The 13348-nt window shown below is 36.5% G+C and overlaps 1 protein-coding gene across 1 annotated transcript; it reads left to right on the top strand.

Annotated features, from left to right (window-relative positions):
* Positions 1–1072: 1072 nt before the first annotated feature.
* SPIN4 (spindlin family member 4) lies at positions 1073–3331 on the top strand. The gene has a single exon (XM_044234850.1). The coding sequence runs from the start codon at positions 1519–1521 to the stop codon at positions 2266–2268; it is 750 nt and encodes a 249-aa protein (XP_044090785.1). The 5' UTR covers positions 1073–1518; the 3' UTR covers positions 2269–3331.
* Positions 3332–13348: the final 10017 nt, after the last annotated feature.

Genomic DNA, 13348 nt, shown 5'->3' with positions numbered 1-13348 from the left:
TCCATAGGAAGATGCAGTAGTCCTATAATCAGAAAAAACAAATATATACAACAGAAGCCCTTTCATTTTTTTCACAATAAAGTTGTTTCTCTCTCCATAATTTTGTCTCAATAGCCTACTTTTTCACACGTTGTCCTTATCTCATATGTGGATTCCCATGACATTAAATATTATTTGAAAATTTGGTTTATACTAGTTCAATAAGTCCATATATGAAGGTAAAATAGCTTCATTACCTATTTTGTCATAGGTCATTTAGCACAAATAATGGACCATCCACACAAAGAAACATTATGGGGCAATTAAAAATCATGTTTCCAGAGTATTTGATAAACTTGGAAAATGCTCTTGATATAAATTGGGAAAAAATAAGCCATAAAAGTATGAAATCTCACAATTTTGTAAAATATAAAGAAGAAATCAGAACTAACATTTTGCTGTATGTCTAGATGGTAAGATCAAAGTTAGTTTTGTCTTTTATTCCACTGAATTTCAGAAATTCTCCATGTCACTACATTTCTTTTACATTCAGAAAAGAAGATAATTTAAAAAAGCATTACTGGGAATGATCAGGTAGAAAATAAAAAGGAGAGTTTGGATCAATATGGTGGGCTTTTTCTTCACTGCTCTCATATTTCTTAAACTGAAAGAAAATAATTTGTATGTACAAACTCTGTTTATGTGTGTATTAGATATTATTTTGTAAAGTCTTTGTAAGGAATTCCTGTAAGATAGAAAGCAGATGGAGTGGCTGTGGAGAACGCTGACGGGAGAAAGGCGGCCAGAAAGAAAGAGCAGGGGAGCCGGCCTTTCTGGCTCCAGTCTGAGGGAAGCGGTCAGGGAGCGCGTGAGGAAATGAAGGAGAGACTGTGACTGCGTACTGAACGCGGGTGCGCGCACTGACCCGCCCAGTCACTGCAGGCCCAGCGGAAGGCGGAATGGCAGGGGGCGGGGCCTAGGCGCAGGCGGGCTCTAAGGGGTCGGATTCCTGAAAAAAGCAAAAACCCCGGCGCCAGAGCTAGGCCGGGCAGAGCAGCGTTGCGAAGCCGAGGCCGCGCGGATTTGTCAGAGACCCACCGCTGCCTGCTCCTTTGCTGCTGCAGTCATCTCTCTTATCCCTTGACTACATTTCCTGTCGTCTTCTCAATCACCGTTTTTGCAGCTTCAGCACCAGCGATAACAGCTAAGTGGTCAATTCTGGGACTCGGGTTGGGAGTCAGGGTGGGTGCGAGGCGTAAGCAGTACAAGCTAGCCCGCCATCTGCTGCGGCAGCCGCCACTGCTGCAGACACCTCTCCTGGGCGGGAAAGGAGAACACTGTCAAAAGGTCCACGCTGTTCCATTGCCCACGGTCAGAGTTAGAACGTTTCTGTCAAGACTTGGGGAGAGCCTTGCACTTGGGGAAAGGAGGAAAGACCCAGAGATCACGAAAAAATATCTCATTTTGGGTAGTGTTGACTTTTTGTCATCTTAACTGAGGAAGTGGCAGCTTTGCTTGAGCCTCCTTAAACCCTGAGCCATGTCACCCCCAACTGTGCCCCCGATGGGTGTAGATGGCGTCTCTGCATACCTGATGAAGAAAAGGCACACCCACAGGAAGCAGCGGCGCAAGCCCACTTTCCTCACGCGTAGGAACATCGTGGGCTGCCGCATTCAGCACGGCTGGAAGGAAGGCAATGAGCCCGTGGAGCAGTGGAAGGGCACTGTGCTCGAGCAGGTTTCCGTGAAGCCCACTCTCTACATCATCAAATATGATGGCAAAGATAGTGTGTATGGTCTAGAGCTGCACCTAGATAAGAGAGTTTTAGCGTTAGAAATCCTTCCTGAAAGAGTGCCAACTCCTCACATTGATTCGCGCCTGGCGGATTCCCTGATTGGCAAAGCAGTGGGGCATGTGTTTGAGGGTGAGCATGGTACGAAAGATGAATGGAAGGGCATGGTTCTGGCGCGAGCTCCTGTGATGGACACTTGGTTTTACATAACTTATGAGAAAGATCCTGTCCTTTATATGTACACGCTGCTGGATGACTACAAAGACGGTGACCTGCGCATCATTCCAGATTCCAACTACTATTTCCCTACAGCAGAACGGGAGCCTGGAGAAGTGGTCGACAGCCTCGTGGGCAAGCAAGTGGAACACGCCAAAGATGATGGGTCCAAGAGAACCGGCATATTTATCCATCAAGTGGTGGCCAAGCCATCCGTCTACTTCATTAAGTTTGATGATGATATTCACATTTATGTATATGGCTTGGTGAAAACCCCCTAAATTCATTGTGCTCTTTGCAAAAGTCATGGAACTATTAAATGTAAAACGTCATGTTCTTGTAATTGTGAATTTTTGGAACAGAATGGTGTCAGAGGTTCAGGAATTTATTATTACTTTTTACTTTTGTGCCTCCAAATCTTACAACGACTAGTCCCACAGTTTTGTCCCAAGGGTACACTGGTACTTTTGATATGGCTTTGTTGTATAATTGAATATTTAATTTGGGTGTTAATAGAAAACTGAAAAGTATTCATTACCATTGGAACAATGAAAAACTAAAGAAAAATCAGTGGTGTAACTCCACACAAGATCCTTTCTCCCATTTTATTATCTCCCCTTTCTTCTTTCCAGGTAACAAGTGTTAAGAACATGATATATAACCTTACACGTTTTCCCCATCCACTTACAGAAAGTTTGTTGTAGTCTCTTCTGTAAAAATGAAAAGCCACATCATTTCTCTGTAATTGCTTTTCACATTTGGAATATCCATGATATCTGTTCTAATCAGTAGCTGCAAGTCTCTCTCTCTCTCTCTCTCTCTCCCCCTCTACCCCCTCTTGTCCTCTCCCAGTTCCCCTCTGCCCCTGGAATTTACTTTGTATTTGTTATAACACAGAGGTCAAATTATGCATTCTGTTCACATCAGGTGCCTGATTAAGCCATCACATTTATTAAATAAATCACCTTTTCCCCTCTTCTTCTTTCTCTCCTTCCCTCTAGCAGCTGCCTATACAGTACATTTATATACCAAAAAGATATTCAGGCATTCTATCACTGATGGTCACTTAAATTATTTCCTTTCCTTTTTTGACCATAGCACTGCTGCAATAAATACTGGTGATTTTATTTCTATTGGGTAGATTCCCAGAAATGGGATTGCTAGGTAGGGATATATTTAATTTTAAGTAATATTAAAAAATTACTATACAAAATGAAAGTGCTAATTTCCCATTATCCTGTCCAGTACTCTTTCAAGTTTGCAAATCCGGAGGGTGAAACATTAAATAGTAATTTTTTAATTGACAAATTCAAGGAGTTTTGTTTTTTTAACTGTTTGGATTTTTCTCTTTTGTGATTTGCCGATATGTATCCTTTGCTCATTTATCTATTGAATCTTTGTTCCTTTTCTTATACATTTCTAGGAATTCTTCTTATATTTCTCTAGGATACAGATTAATCATTTGTAGCCAATCTGTATTTTTTTCCATTCTATCACTGATCTTGACTTTAGTGGTAGTATCTTTTACTTTATAGGTTCTTACATTGTTGTTTTTAATTTTTAGATAGACTGCTACCTCCTTTTAAGTTTTTTGGTTTCATATATTTTTCAGATGAGTGCCCCCAACCCAAGTCATAAAAATAGTCACTTATATCTTTTTCTAAAATTTTAATTAATTTTAAGGTTTTAGCTGTTTGAGCCATCTGGAGTTTATTTTATATATGGTATAAGATAAAATTTCAAATATACATTTTGTTCACATTGGATTCATGATTATGCTATCATTTATATTAAATATGCCACCCATTTTTCAGTCTGTGAACCAGTATCCTGTCGTTTAACTATAGTGGCTTGACCATGAATTTTGAACTCTGGTAAAGCAAGTTACCTCTCATTAAATGTTTCTTTTTTTCCCCATTTCTTCTTTTATATAAATTGTTCTAGAAATTAATTTTTCTTTGAAAATTGAAAGCATTCTTTCCACATTTCAAAAATTCTGATATCTTAGAATTGTGATACATTTCAACATTTCTATTTAGAACACAACTTTAATGATATTAACTCTTGCCATTCAAGAATTTTGGTAGCTCATTAAAATCTTTTGGTTTTGTTTTTGTAATGTTCTTCATATGGATCCATTATATCTGATTAAATTTGTTTTTAAATATTTTTACAGGCTTTATCACATTTTGAATTGGACATTTTTTCCTCTTTATTTTTAACTTCTTATTTTTGACAATATAGGTAAAATACAGAATTAATTTCATAAATTCTCTTATACTTTTTAAAAGAATAATTTCAATCTTCTAGGTATACAATCATTTCACCTGCAAATAGTGATAATTTTATTTATTCAAAATAATGTTTAATAATAATTATGACAGATATGCTCATCTGGTATTAATTTTCATGGAATTGTCTTTAGTGTTTCCTATTAATGTTTGGTTTTGGTTATTGGTAAATAGTCATTAACCCTTAAAATGTTTAAGGAGTTTCTTTTATTCCATTTTTCTCCATTCCTGTTTCACATTAGGAGACTTACTGAAAGTGGCTTCTGGAATTTATCAGATGTCTTTCAGCATCCATTGAAAAAATCATATGATTTTGTTTTCCTTTAATTTGTCAATGTAATGAATTAGAGGACTAGGTATTTGATGCTGAACCAAATTTGTGTTTCTGGAATAAATCTTACTTAGTCATCTTATAATAATCAAATAATCATTTGATACATAGCTAGATTTTATTTACCAATATTTTTTAGAATTATTCAATTTACACTTCAAACTGAAATTGTATTTTTTTCATTTTTTAAAAATTATATTATGTTAGTCAGCATACAATACATCATTAGTTTTTGATGTAGTGTTCCAGGATTCATTGTTTACATATAACACCCCCTGTCTTTATCAAATTCTGTTTTTAAAATTGTGCTAGCTTTAAAAATGAATTGGTGAATTTTCTGTCTTTTTTTGTGGTCTGAATTAGCTCTAAAACACATTATAATTACTTGTTCTTTGTCTAAAACTTTTATTAAAATTCCAGTTGTTCTTTTAAAATTAGCTAGTACCAAGCTATAAAACAATTTAATCCTGGTGACAATTTTGATGGAAGATCCTTAATCAACCTTATCTCTCCAATGGTAATTGGTTTACTGAAACTTTCTATTAAGAAAAGAATGTATAGTTTCTATAAAATACAAAATTTAAAGTTTTCTCTATTATCAAGCTTCTTAGTTGTATTATTCAGATGTTTTATGTCCTTGCATATTGCATATACATATTTCTTAAATATGTTCAATATTGAAAACATTGTAATAAATCAGCTATAATGGTGTTTTAAAATTTCATTGTATTTTTATTTATTTTGAAAAATTAAAACATGATACAGAAAGTATATAAAACATAACATTTGTTTACTTTTGTGCAAAATCAACTATGTCAATATTTAACAAACAAAACATTTTGGCATACTTCCTTTAGAAATAGATTTATATATTTATTATTTATTCATTTATTTCTTTATTAAGATTTTATTTATTTATTTGACAGAGAGAGATACAGCAAGAGAGGGAACACAAGCGGGGGGGGGGCGGGGAGAGAAGCAGACTTCCTGCCTAGCAGGGAGCTTGATGCAGGGCTTGATTTCAGGACCCTGGGATCATGACCTGAGCTGAAGGCAGCCACTTAAACAACTGAGTAACCCAAGTGCCCCAAAACAGATTTATATTTTAAGAAGTGAGAACATATAATTTTATATATATATATATACATATATATAGACAAATATAACATATAATAAATCCTTTTCCCAATTCTGTAAAGTTTCCTTCCTCTGCTGAAGCAAACACTAACATGAATTTGGCGTGAATCTTATCTATGCCTTAAACATTTACTTTGAATATAATCATAATTGATAATATTATTGGTATTGGTGCTTTAAAATTTTTTGACATAAATGGGAAACTTCAAATCATGTGGAATGTATTTTGTTTTTATTTTTTTCAAAGATTTTATTTATTTATTTGACAGACAAATATTACAAGTAGGCAGAGAGGCAGGCAGAGAGAGAGAGAGGAGGAAGCAGGCTCCCTGTTGAGCAGAGAGCCTGATGTGGGACTCAATCTCAGGACCCTGGGATCATGACCTTAGCAGAAGCTTTAACCCACTGAGCCATCCATGTGCCCCTGTGTTTTGTTTTTAATTGTAGAAATATTTTATTTTTTCCATTTGGGAGATGGATTGCAACAAGAATACAACCAATAACACTGACCTTAGAATGCTAGTTGGTATTCTGAGTACTTTTACCACTTTTGACACTCAGGAATGCCTGGTCTAGCCACAGAACTGGCTACTGACTAAAAAAGAAAAAAAAAATTCAGTTCTCATTGAGATTGTATCTTGGCTGTTCCTGCGACAGATATCTACCATTGCCACTGACCTTGGGACCAGAAACAGACCTTACATTTCCCCATGATAATATTGGGGTTACTCCACATTCTGACTCTCAGAGGAAGGCTGGCCCTAATCCTGGCACTGTTTAAAGAGTTTAGGACATAGCAGAGACAAAATAAAAACCTCGCTTTCTTAACACACGGTCTTTTATCATTTTAAGTAGTCTTCAGTCCAATAAAGAGGATATAAGATAGTATAAAACTTCACAAAATAATAAAAAATGTGATAAATGTAACTATAGAGTTAGATGAGTGCATATGATCGATGACAAAAATAGTAATATATATATTTTTTAGATATGTAATAATGCTTTCTAGTCCCTGGTTTCCCACTGGGCCCCAAATCCTGAACCAAACATTGTATTGTTTCATGATGACATTAGGTTATTAATATATAATCAAACAGAAAGCTCAACCCAGTCCTAGGACATGAAGATTGAACAGAAAATCATTTAAACAAAGTAGCTGATGTCTTAGAGCATATATCTTAGTGGGGGAAGGAAGACAGACGCTACCACCTTCACATCTCTGACTCATAGGCCTTATATTATTTTACAGTGATTTGGGGATATTCCATTGCTTGTTAATCAGATGAAGGTTTGATAATATTTCTAATTCTATTTTAGGGGTTGAATATACAGCAGTGAGCAAAATATGACACTATGTCTTAATGGGAGGAAGAGAGAAAAAAAAATTCAGTGTACTATACTCACCTGCTATGCTTTTACCACCTAATTTTCTGTGCTTCTAGACTAGAACCAAGTTGTGATTGTTCCATGATAATATTATTATCACACCTGCTTATTTGAGTCAGAGTGAGTCTCAGCCTTGACCAGGCAATGACGAAAACTGTCTAAACCTCTATTCTCTTGCACTTACATTCTGTTGTTTAGAAGCAGTCATACCCTCTTCCTTACGCCAATAGTCTAGAGTCAGGTCTTATGTTATTCCATGGTGATACTGAAAATCTCCCATATCTTGGTGCTAAATCAGTGGCAAGACTGAAAGTGATTATGGCACTGCTTCAGGAAGTGTAAATAGGCAGAAACAAAGTCCTTGTTCTCATAACCCTTATAGTTTACACCATGTTGGATGGAGACAAATTCTTATTTCTTTCTTCCTAACACACTTTATATGTCCATCAGGTTGTGGATGATTTTTAGAGTGACTTTTAGAGCAGGGTAAGTAAAGTGGCAGGATGTGACTTTGGGCACACTACTTTATTAGATGAATAGATACTCTCAGAACAGATGGCATTTGAGTAAACAACTGAATAAATTGAGGGTAAAAATCATGTTGCTGATGCCTTGAGACAAAATGTGCCTGGAGATAGCACCCTAAGTATGGCCAGAATAGAAGTGAGCAGAAATGAGGATGGAAAGAAATGAGATCAGAGAGGTTATCAGGGCGAGATCCATGTACAACTTTTTTTTTTCATTATTTTTAAATTTTGTTCAGTTAGTCAACATATACAACATCATTAGTTTTTGACATAGTGTTCAGTTCATTAGTTGAGTATAACACACAGTGTTCATCACAACACAAGCACTCCTTAATACTCATTACCTGGTTATACACATCCCCCTTCTGTGACCCTCATTTTGGTTCGTGGACTGCAGAGACTCTCACAGTTTGTCTCCCAGTCTAATTTCTTCCTGAATTGAAGAAATTCCCTCCCTTCCCCTGCAGTCCTCTACACTATTCCTTATGCTCCACATATGAGTGAAACCATATGATAATTGTCCTTCTCTGCTTGACTTATTTCACTTAGCATACTCCCATCCAGTTCCATCAACATTGATGCAACAGGTGGGTATCCACCTATTCTGATGGCTGATTAATATTCCATTGTTTATAAGAAGCACATCTTTATCCATTCATCTGTTGAAGGGCACCTCGGCTCCTTTCAGGGTGCATGTGCCCTTCTTTTAACTACATGTGTATCTTTAGTGTACATACCTAGTAGTACAAATGTTAAGGCATAGGGTAACTCTATTTTTAACATCTTGAGGAACCTCCACACTGATTGTCAGATTGGTTATACCAGTTTGCATTCCCACCAACAGTATGAGAGAGTTCCCCTTTCTTCACATCCCTGTCAAAAATTGTTGTCACCTATCTTGTTAACTTTTGTCATTCTAACTGGTGTATGGTGATATCTCACTGTGCTTTTTTTTTAACATTTTTTTTCTTTTTTTTTTTTTGAATTTAAGTCTTTAATACAACTTATAGAAAAAATACTGTAACACAATTATATATTGCTACCCCCCAAAAATCTTAGATTATGCTAAATAACCCACAATCAAAAAATAATTGAGCCACAGTTAATTAACTACAATTAATTAATTACAATTAAAAGTCAGTAAGTCTGGCAATTTTTACTTTTGCATAGGTATAATTGCTAATAAAAGAAGTAAAAATGGAAATTCGAGATTTCATGCCATTCACCAACCAGTAAAGCTCATAAAATTCTTCTGTGTGTTTGGATTTTTTTTTTCTCATACTTCTTGAACTGAGTGGGATATCCCTTAGGAAACAGGGAATTTGAGACCAAGAGAAATTGTGTGTTATACATAGTGGTGTAAATGATTGCTAAAAATGTCTACATTCCCATGTAAATATTTGAGCCCAATGGTATAAACCTAAATTCTAGGCATAAAAAAATAAGCTTGCAAAGATTTCTTCATCCTTTTTTATTTAATCAGGTTTCAAGCTCCTCTGTAACTCAGAAACTCTTTAGAAGAAGTTTTAACGTAAGTTGCCATTGTATGTGGTGCAATATTTATGAGCTTAAATGAAGTAGATGTATTTATTTTCTATTTATTTAAGATATTTAGCAAAGGCTGGAAACCTGCTTCCCCTAGGAACATTCCAAAGAGTTCTTTCATTTTCTCATAATGAAGAACACATTTGACATATGATTTTTTTCTACGAAGTTTAAGAATTTAATCTTAAAGCTTGAGGAAAACATTTACTTTTGAAGAATTTATGTCAAAATACTTTACATATTTAGTTTTCAATATGTACTTACATAAAATACTCCTTACAGATCATTAACTACCTGATGGACAGCCCCAGGCAAGGCAGTCTGAAGCACTTGGAGCCCACAAAAGATCAATCAGAAATGGGAAAACAAAGCCGGAAAGGGATATTGTAAGGAATAACGAAATTAGTATTCACTTTACAGAGGATTGTCGAATAGTGCCTCCCTATTTTGATTAAGACAAGTTCATGTGAATAGGCTTTGATTTCACATGTCTAATTATACATGACAGAATCAAGTTTATTTCTGGTAATAAAATTAAGAACTTGTGACAACTCCTCTTCTGTCCCACCCATGTGCTCAGGCAAATAGCAAACTGTATTGTAAGAACTCACTTCCTCTAAGATGGAGATTTCTTGAATTTGGCACAGAGTAGGTGTTCAATAAACATCTAATGAACTAAAATTAATGAACATTAAAGCATATGCCAGACAGGAAATCAACAATGTTGTTCTTCACTTCCTTATCCCAGACATGATATTGCATAATTCATTAACAGAAAATGACTTCAGAAAGGGGAGGTTGTCAGGAGGATCTGCTCTTTAAACTAGTAAAGCAATAGGTGGCTAGTATTTCAAATCCTTTTAAATTTAACTCACTGGGGCTTCAGTCCCAAGACAAAATGAACAAGACCTCATTTTAAAACTGCAGAATTCAACACCCTGTATTTATATTTTCTAGAGAAAACTCAGTGCCATTAAGGAGGGAAAGAAGCATGTCCTTTACATATTTATATAGCTTAATCTTCCATTTCAAGGCTTGTATTAACAGTTCATTTAGTCAGAGGAGATTAATATACTGGTAAATTTACTCAAATGACCAAGACAATCAACTTCAGATCACACAATTTATTTATTTTCAGAAAAAGAGTATTCATTATTTTTTCACCACACCCAGTGCTCCATGCAAGCTGTGCCCTCTATAATACCCACCACCTGGTACCCCAACCTCCCACACCCCCGCCACTTCAAACCCCTCAGATTGTTTTTCAGAGTCCATAGTCTCTCATGGTTCACTTCCCCTTCCAATTTACCCAAATTCCCTAATCCTCTATAATGCCCCTTGTCCTCCATGCTATTTGTTATGCTCCACAAATAAGAGAAACCATAAGATAATTGACTCTCTCTGCTTAACTTATTTCACTCAGCATAATCTCTTCCAGTCCTGTCCATGTTGCTACAAAAGTTGGGTATTCATCCTTTCTGATGGAGGCATAATACTCCATAGTGTATACGGACCACTGTGCTGTGTCACTTTGCTTTTGATTTGCATTTCCCTGATGGCTAGTGAAGTTCAACAATTTTTTTCAACAATTTTTTTATGCATCTGTTAGCTATTTGTATGTCTTCTTTGGAGAAGTGTTGGTTTATGTCTTCGGTCCATTTATTGACTGGATTGTTTGTTTTGTGGGTGTTGAGTTTGATAGATTCTTTATAGACTTTGGATACTAGCCCTTTTTCTGTAAAGTTACTTGCAAATAGCTCCTCGCATTCTGAAAGTTGCCTTTTAGTTTTGCTGATTGTTTCCTTTGCTGGGCAGAAGATTTTATTTTATTTTATTTTTATTTTTTTCCAATTTATTTATTTTCAGAAAAACATTATTCATTATTTTTTCATCACACCCAGTGCTCCATGCAAGCCATGCCCTCTATACTACCCACCACCTGGTACCCCAACCTCCGAACACCCCTCCACTTCAAGCCCCTCAGACTGTTTTTCAGAGTCCATAGTCTCTCATGGTTCACCTCCCCTTCCAATTTACCCAAATTCCCTACTCCTCTCTAACGCCCCTTGTCCTCCATGCTATTTGTTATGCTCCAAAAATAAGTGAAACCATATGATAATTGACTCTCTCTGCTTGACTTATTTCACTCAGCATAATCTCTTCCAGTCCCGTCCATGTTGCTACAAAAGTTGGGTATTCATCCTTACTGATGGAGGCATAATACTCCATAGTGTATATGGACCACATCTTCCTTATCCATTCATCCATTGAAGGGCATCTTGGTTCTTTCCATAGTTTGGCGATTGTGGCCATTGCTGCTATAAACATTGGGGTACAGATGGCACTTCTTTTCACCACATCTGTGTCTTTGGGGTAAATACCCAGGAGTGCAATTGCAGGGTCATAGCGAAGCTCTATTTTTAATTTCTTGAGGAATCTCCACACTGTTCTCCAAAAAGGCTGCACCAACTTTCATTCCCACCAACAGTGGAAGAGGGTTCCCCTTTCTCCACATCCTCTCCAACACATGTTGTTTCCTGTTTTGTTAATTTTGGCCATTCTAACTGGTGTAAGGTGATATCTCAATGTGGTTTTAATTTGAATCTCCCTGAGGGCTAATGATGATGAACATTTTTTCATGTGTCTGATAGCCATTTGTAGTTCTTGATTGGAGAAGTGTCTGTTCATATCTTCTGCCCATTTTTTGATGTGTTTGTCTGTTTCATGTGGGTTGAGTTTGAGGAGTTCATTATAGATCCTGGATATCAACCTTTTGTCTGTACTGTAATTTGCAAATATTGTCTCCCATTCCGTGGGTTGCCTCTTTTTTTTCATGACTGTTTTCTTTGCTGTGCAGAAGCACTTGATTTTGATGAAGTCCCAGAAGTTTATTTTCGCTTTTGTTTCCTTTGCCTTTGGAGACGTATCTTGAAAGAAGTTGCTGTGGCTGATATCAAAGAGATTACTGACTATGTTCTCCTCTAAGATTCTGATGGATTCCTGTCTCACGTTGAGGTCTTTTATCCATTTTGAGTTGATCTTTGTGTACGGTGTAAAAGAATGGTCGAGTTTCATTCTTCTACATATAACTGTCCAGTGTTCCCAGCACCATTTATTGAAGAGACTGTCTTTTTTCCACTGTATATTTTTTCCTGTTTTGTCAAAGATTAATTGACCATAGAGTTGAGGGTCCATATCAGGGCTCTCTACTCAGTTCCACTGGTCTATGTGTCTGTCTTTATGCCAGTACCATGCTGTCTTGGTGATCACAGCTTTGTAATAAAGCTTGAAATCAGGTAAGGTGATGCCGCCAGCTTTCTTTTTGTTTTTCAACATTTCCTTAGCGATTCGGGGTCTCTTCTGATTCCATACAAATTTTAGGATTATTTGCTCTAGCTCTTTGAGGAATGCCGGTGGAATTTTGATCGGAATGGCATTGAAAGAGAAGAGTAGGGAATTTGGGTAAATTGGAAGGGGAGGTGAACCATGAGAGACTATGGACTCTGAAAAACAGTCTGAGGGGTTTGAAGTGGCGGGGGGGTGGGAGGTTGGGGTACCAGGTGGTGGGTATTATAGAGGGCACGCCTTGCATGGAGCACTGGGGGTGGTGAAAAAATAATGAATACTGTTTTTCTGAAAATAAATAAATTGGAAAAAAAATAATAATAAAATAAAATAAACTGAAAAAAAGTATAGATTGCTCTAGGCAGAATAGACATTTTAACAATGTTTATTCTTCCGATCCAAGAGCATGGAATGGTCTTCCATCTATTTGTATCTTCTTCAGTTTCTTTCATGAGTGTTCTGTAGTTCCTCAAGTACAGATCCTTTACCTCATAAGTTAGGTTTATTCCCAGGTAACTTATGGTTCTTGGTGCTATAGTAAATGGAATCGATTCTCTAATTTCCCTTTCTGTATTTTCATTGTTAGTGATAAGAAAGCCACTGATTTCTGCACATTGACTTTGTATCCTGCCACGTTGCTGAATTGCTGTATGAGTTCTAGTAGTTTGGGGGTGGAGTCTTTTGGGTTTTCCATATAAAGAATCATGTCATCTGCGAAGAGAGAGAGTTTGACTTCTTCATTACCAATTTGGATACCTTTTATTTCTCTCTGTTGTCTGATTGCTGTTGCTAGGACTTC

The sequence above is a fragment of the Neovison vison genome, chromosome X (genome assembly GCF_020171115.1).
Source record: "Neovison vison isolate M4711 chromosome X, ASM_NN_V1, whole genome shotgun sequence".
NCBI classification, from domain to species: domain Eukaryota; kingdom Metazoa; phylum Chordata; class Mammalia; order Carnivora; family Mustelidae; genus Neogale; species Neogale vison.
The sequence above is the reverse complement of the archived record's forward strand: the minus strand, read 5'-3'. Positions and strand labels throughout refer to the sequence as shown.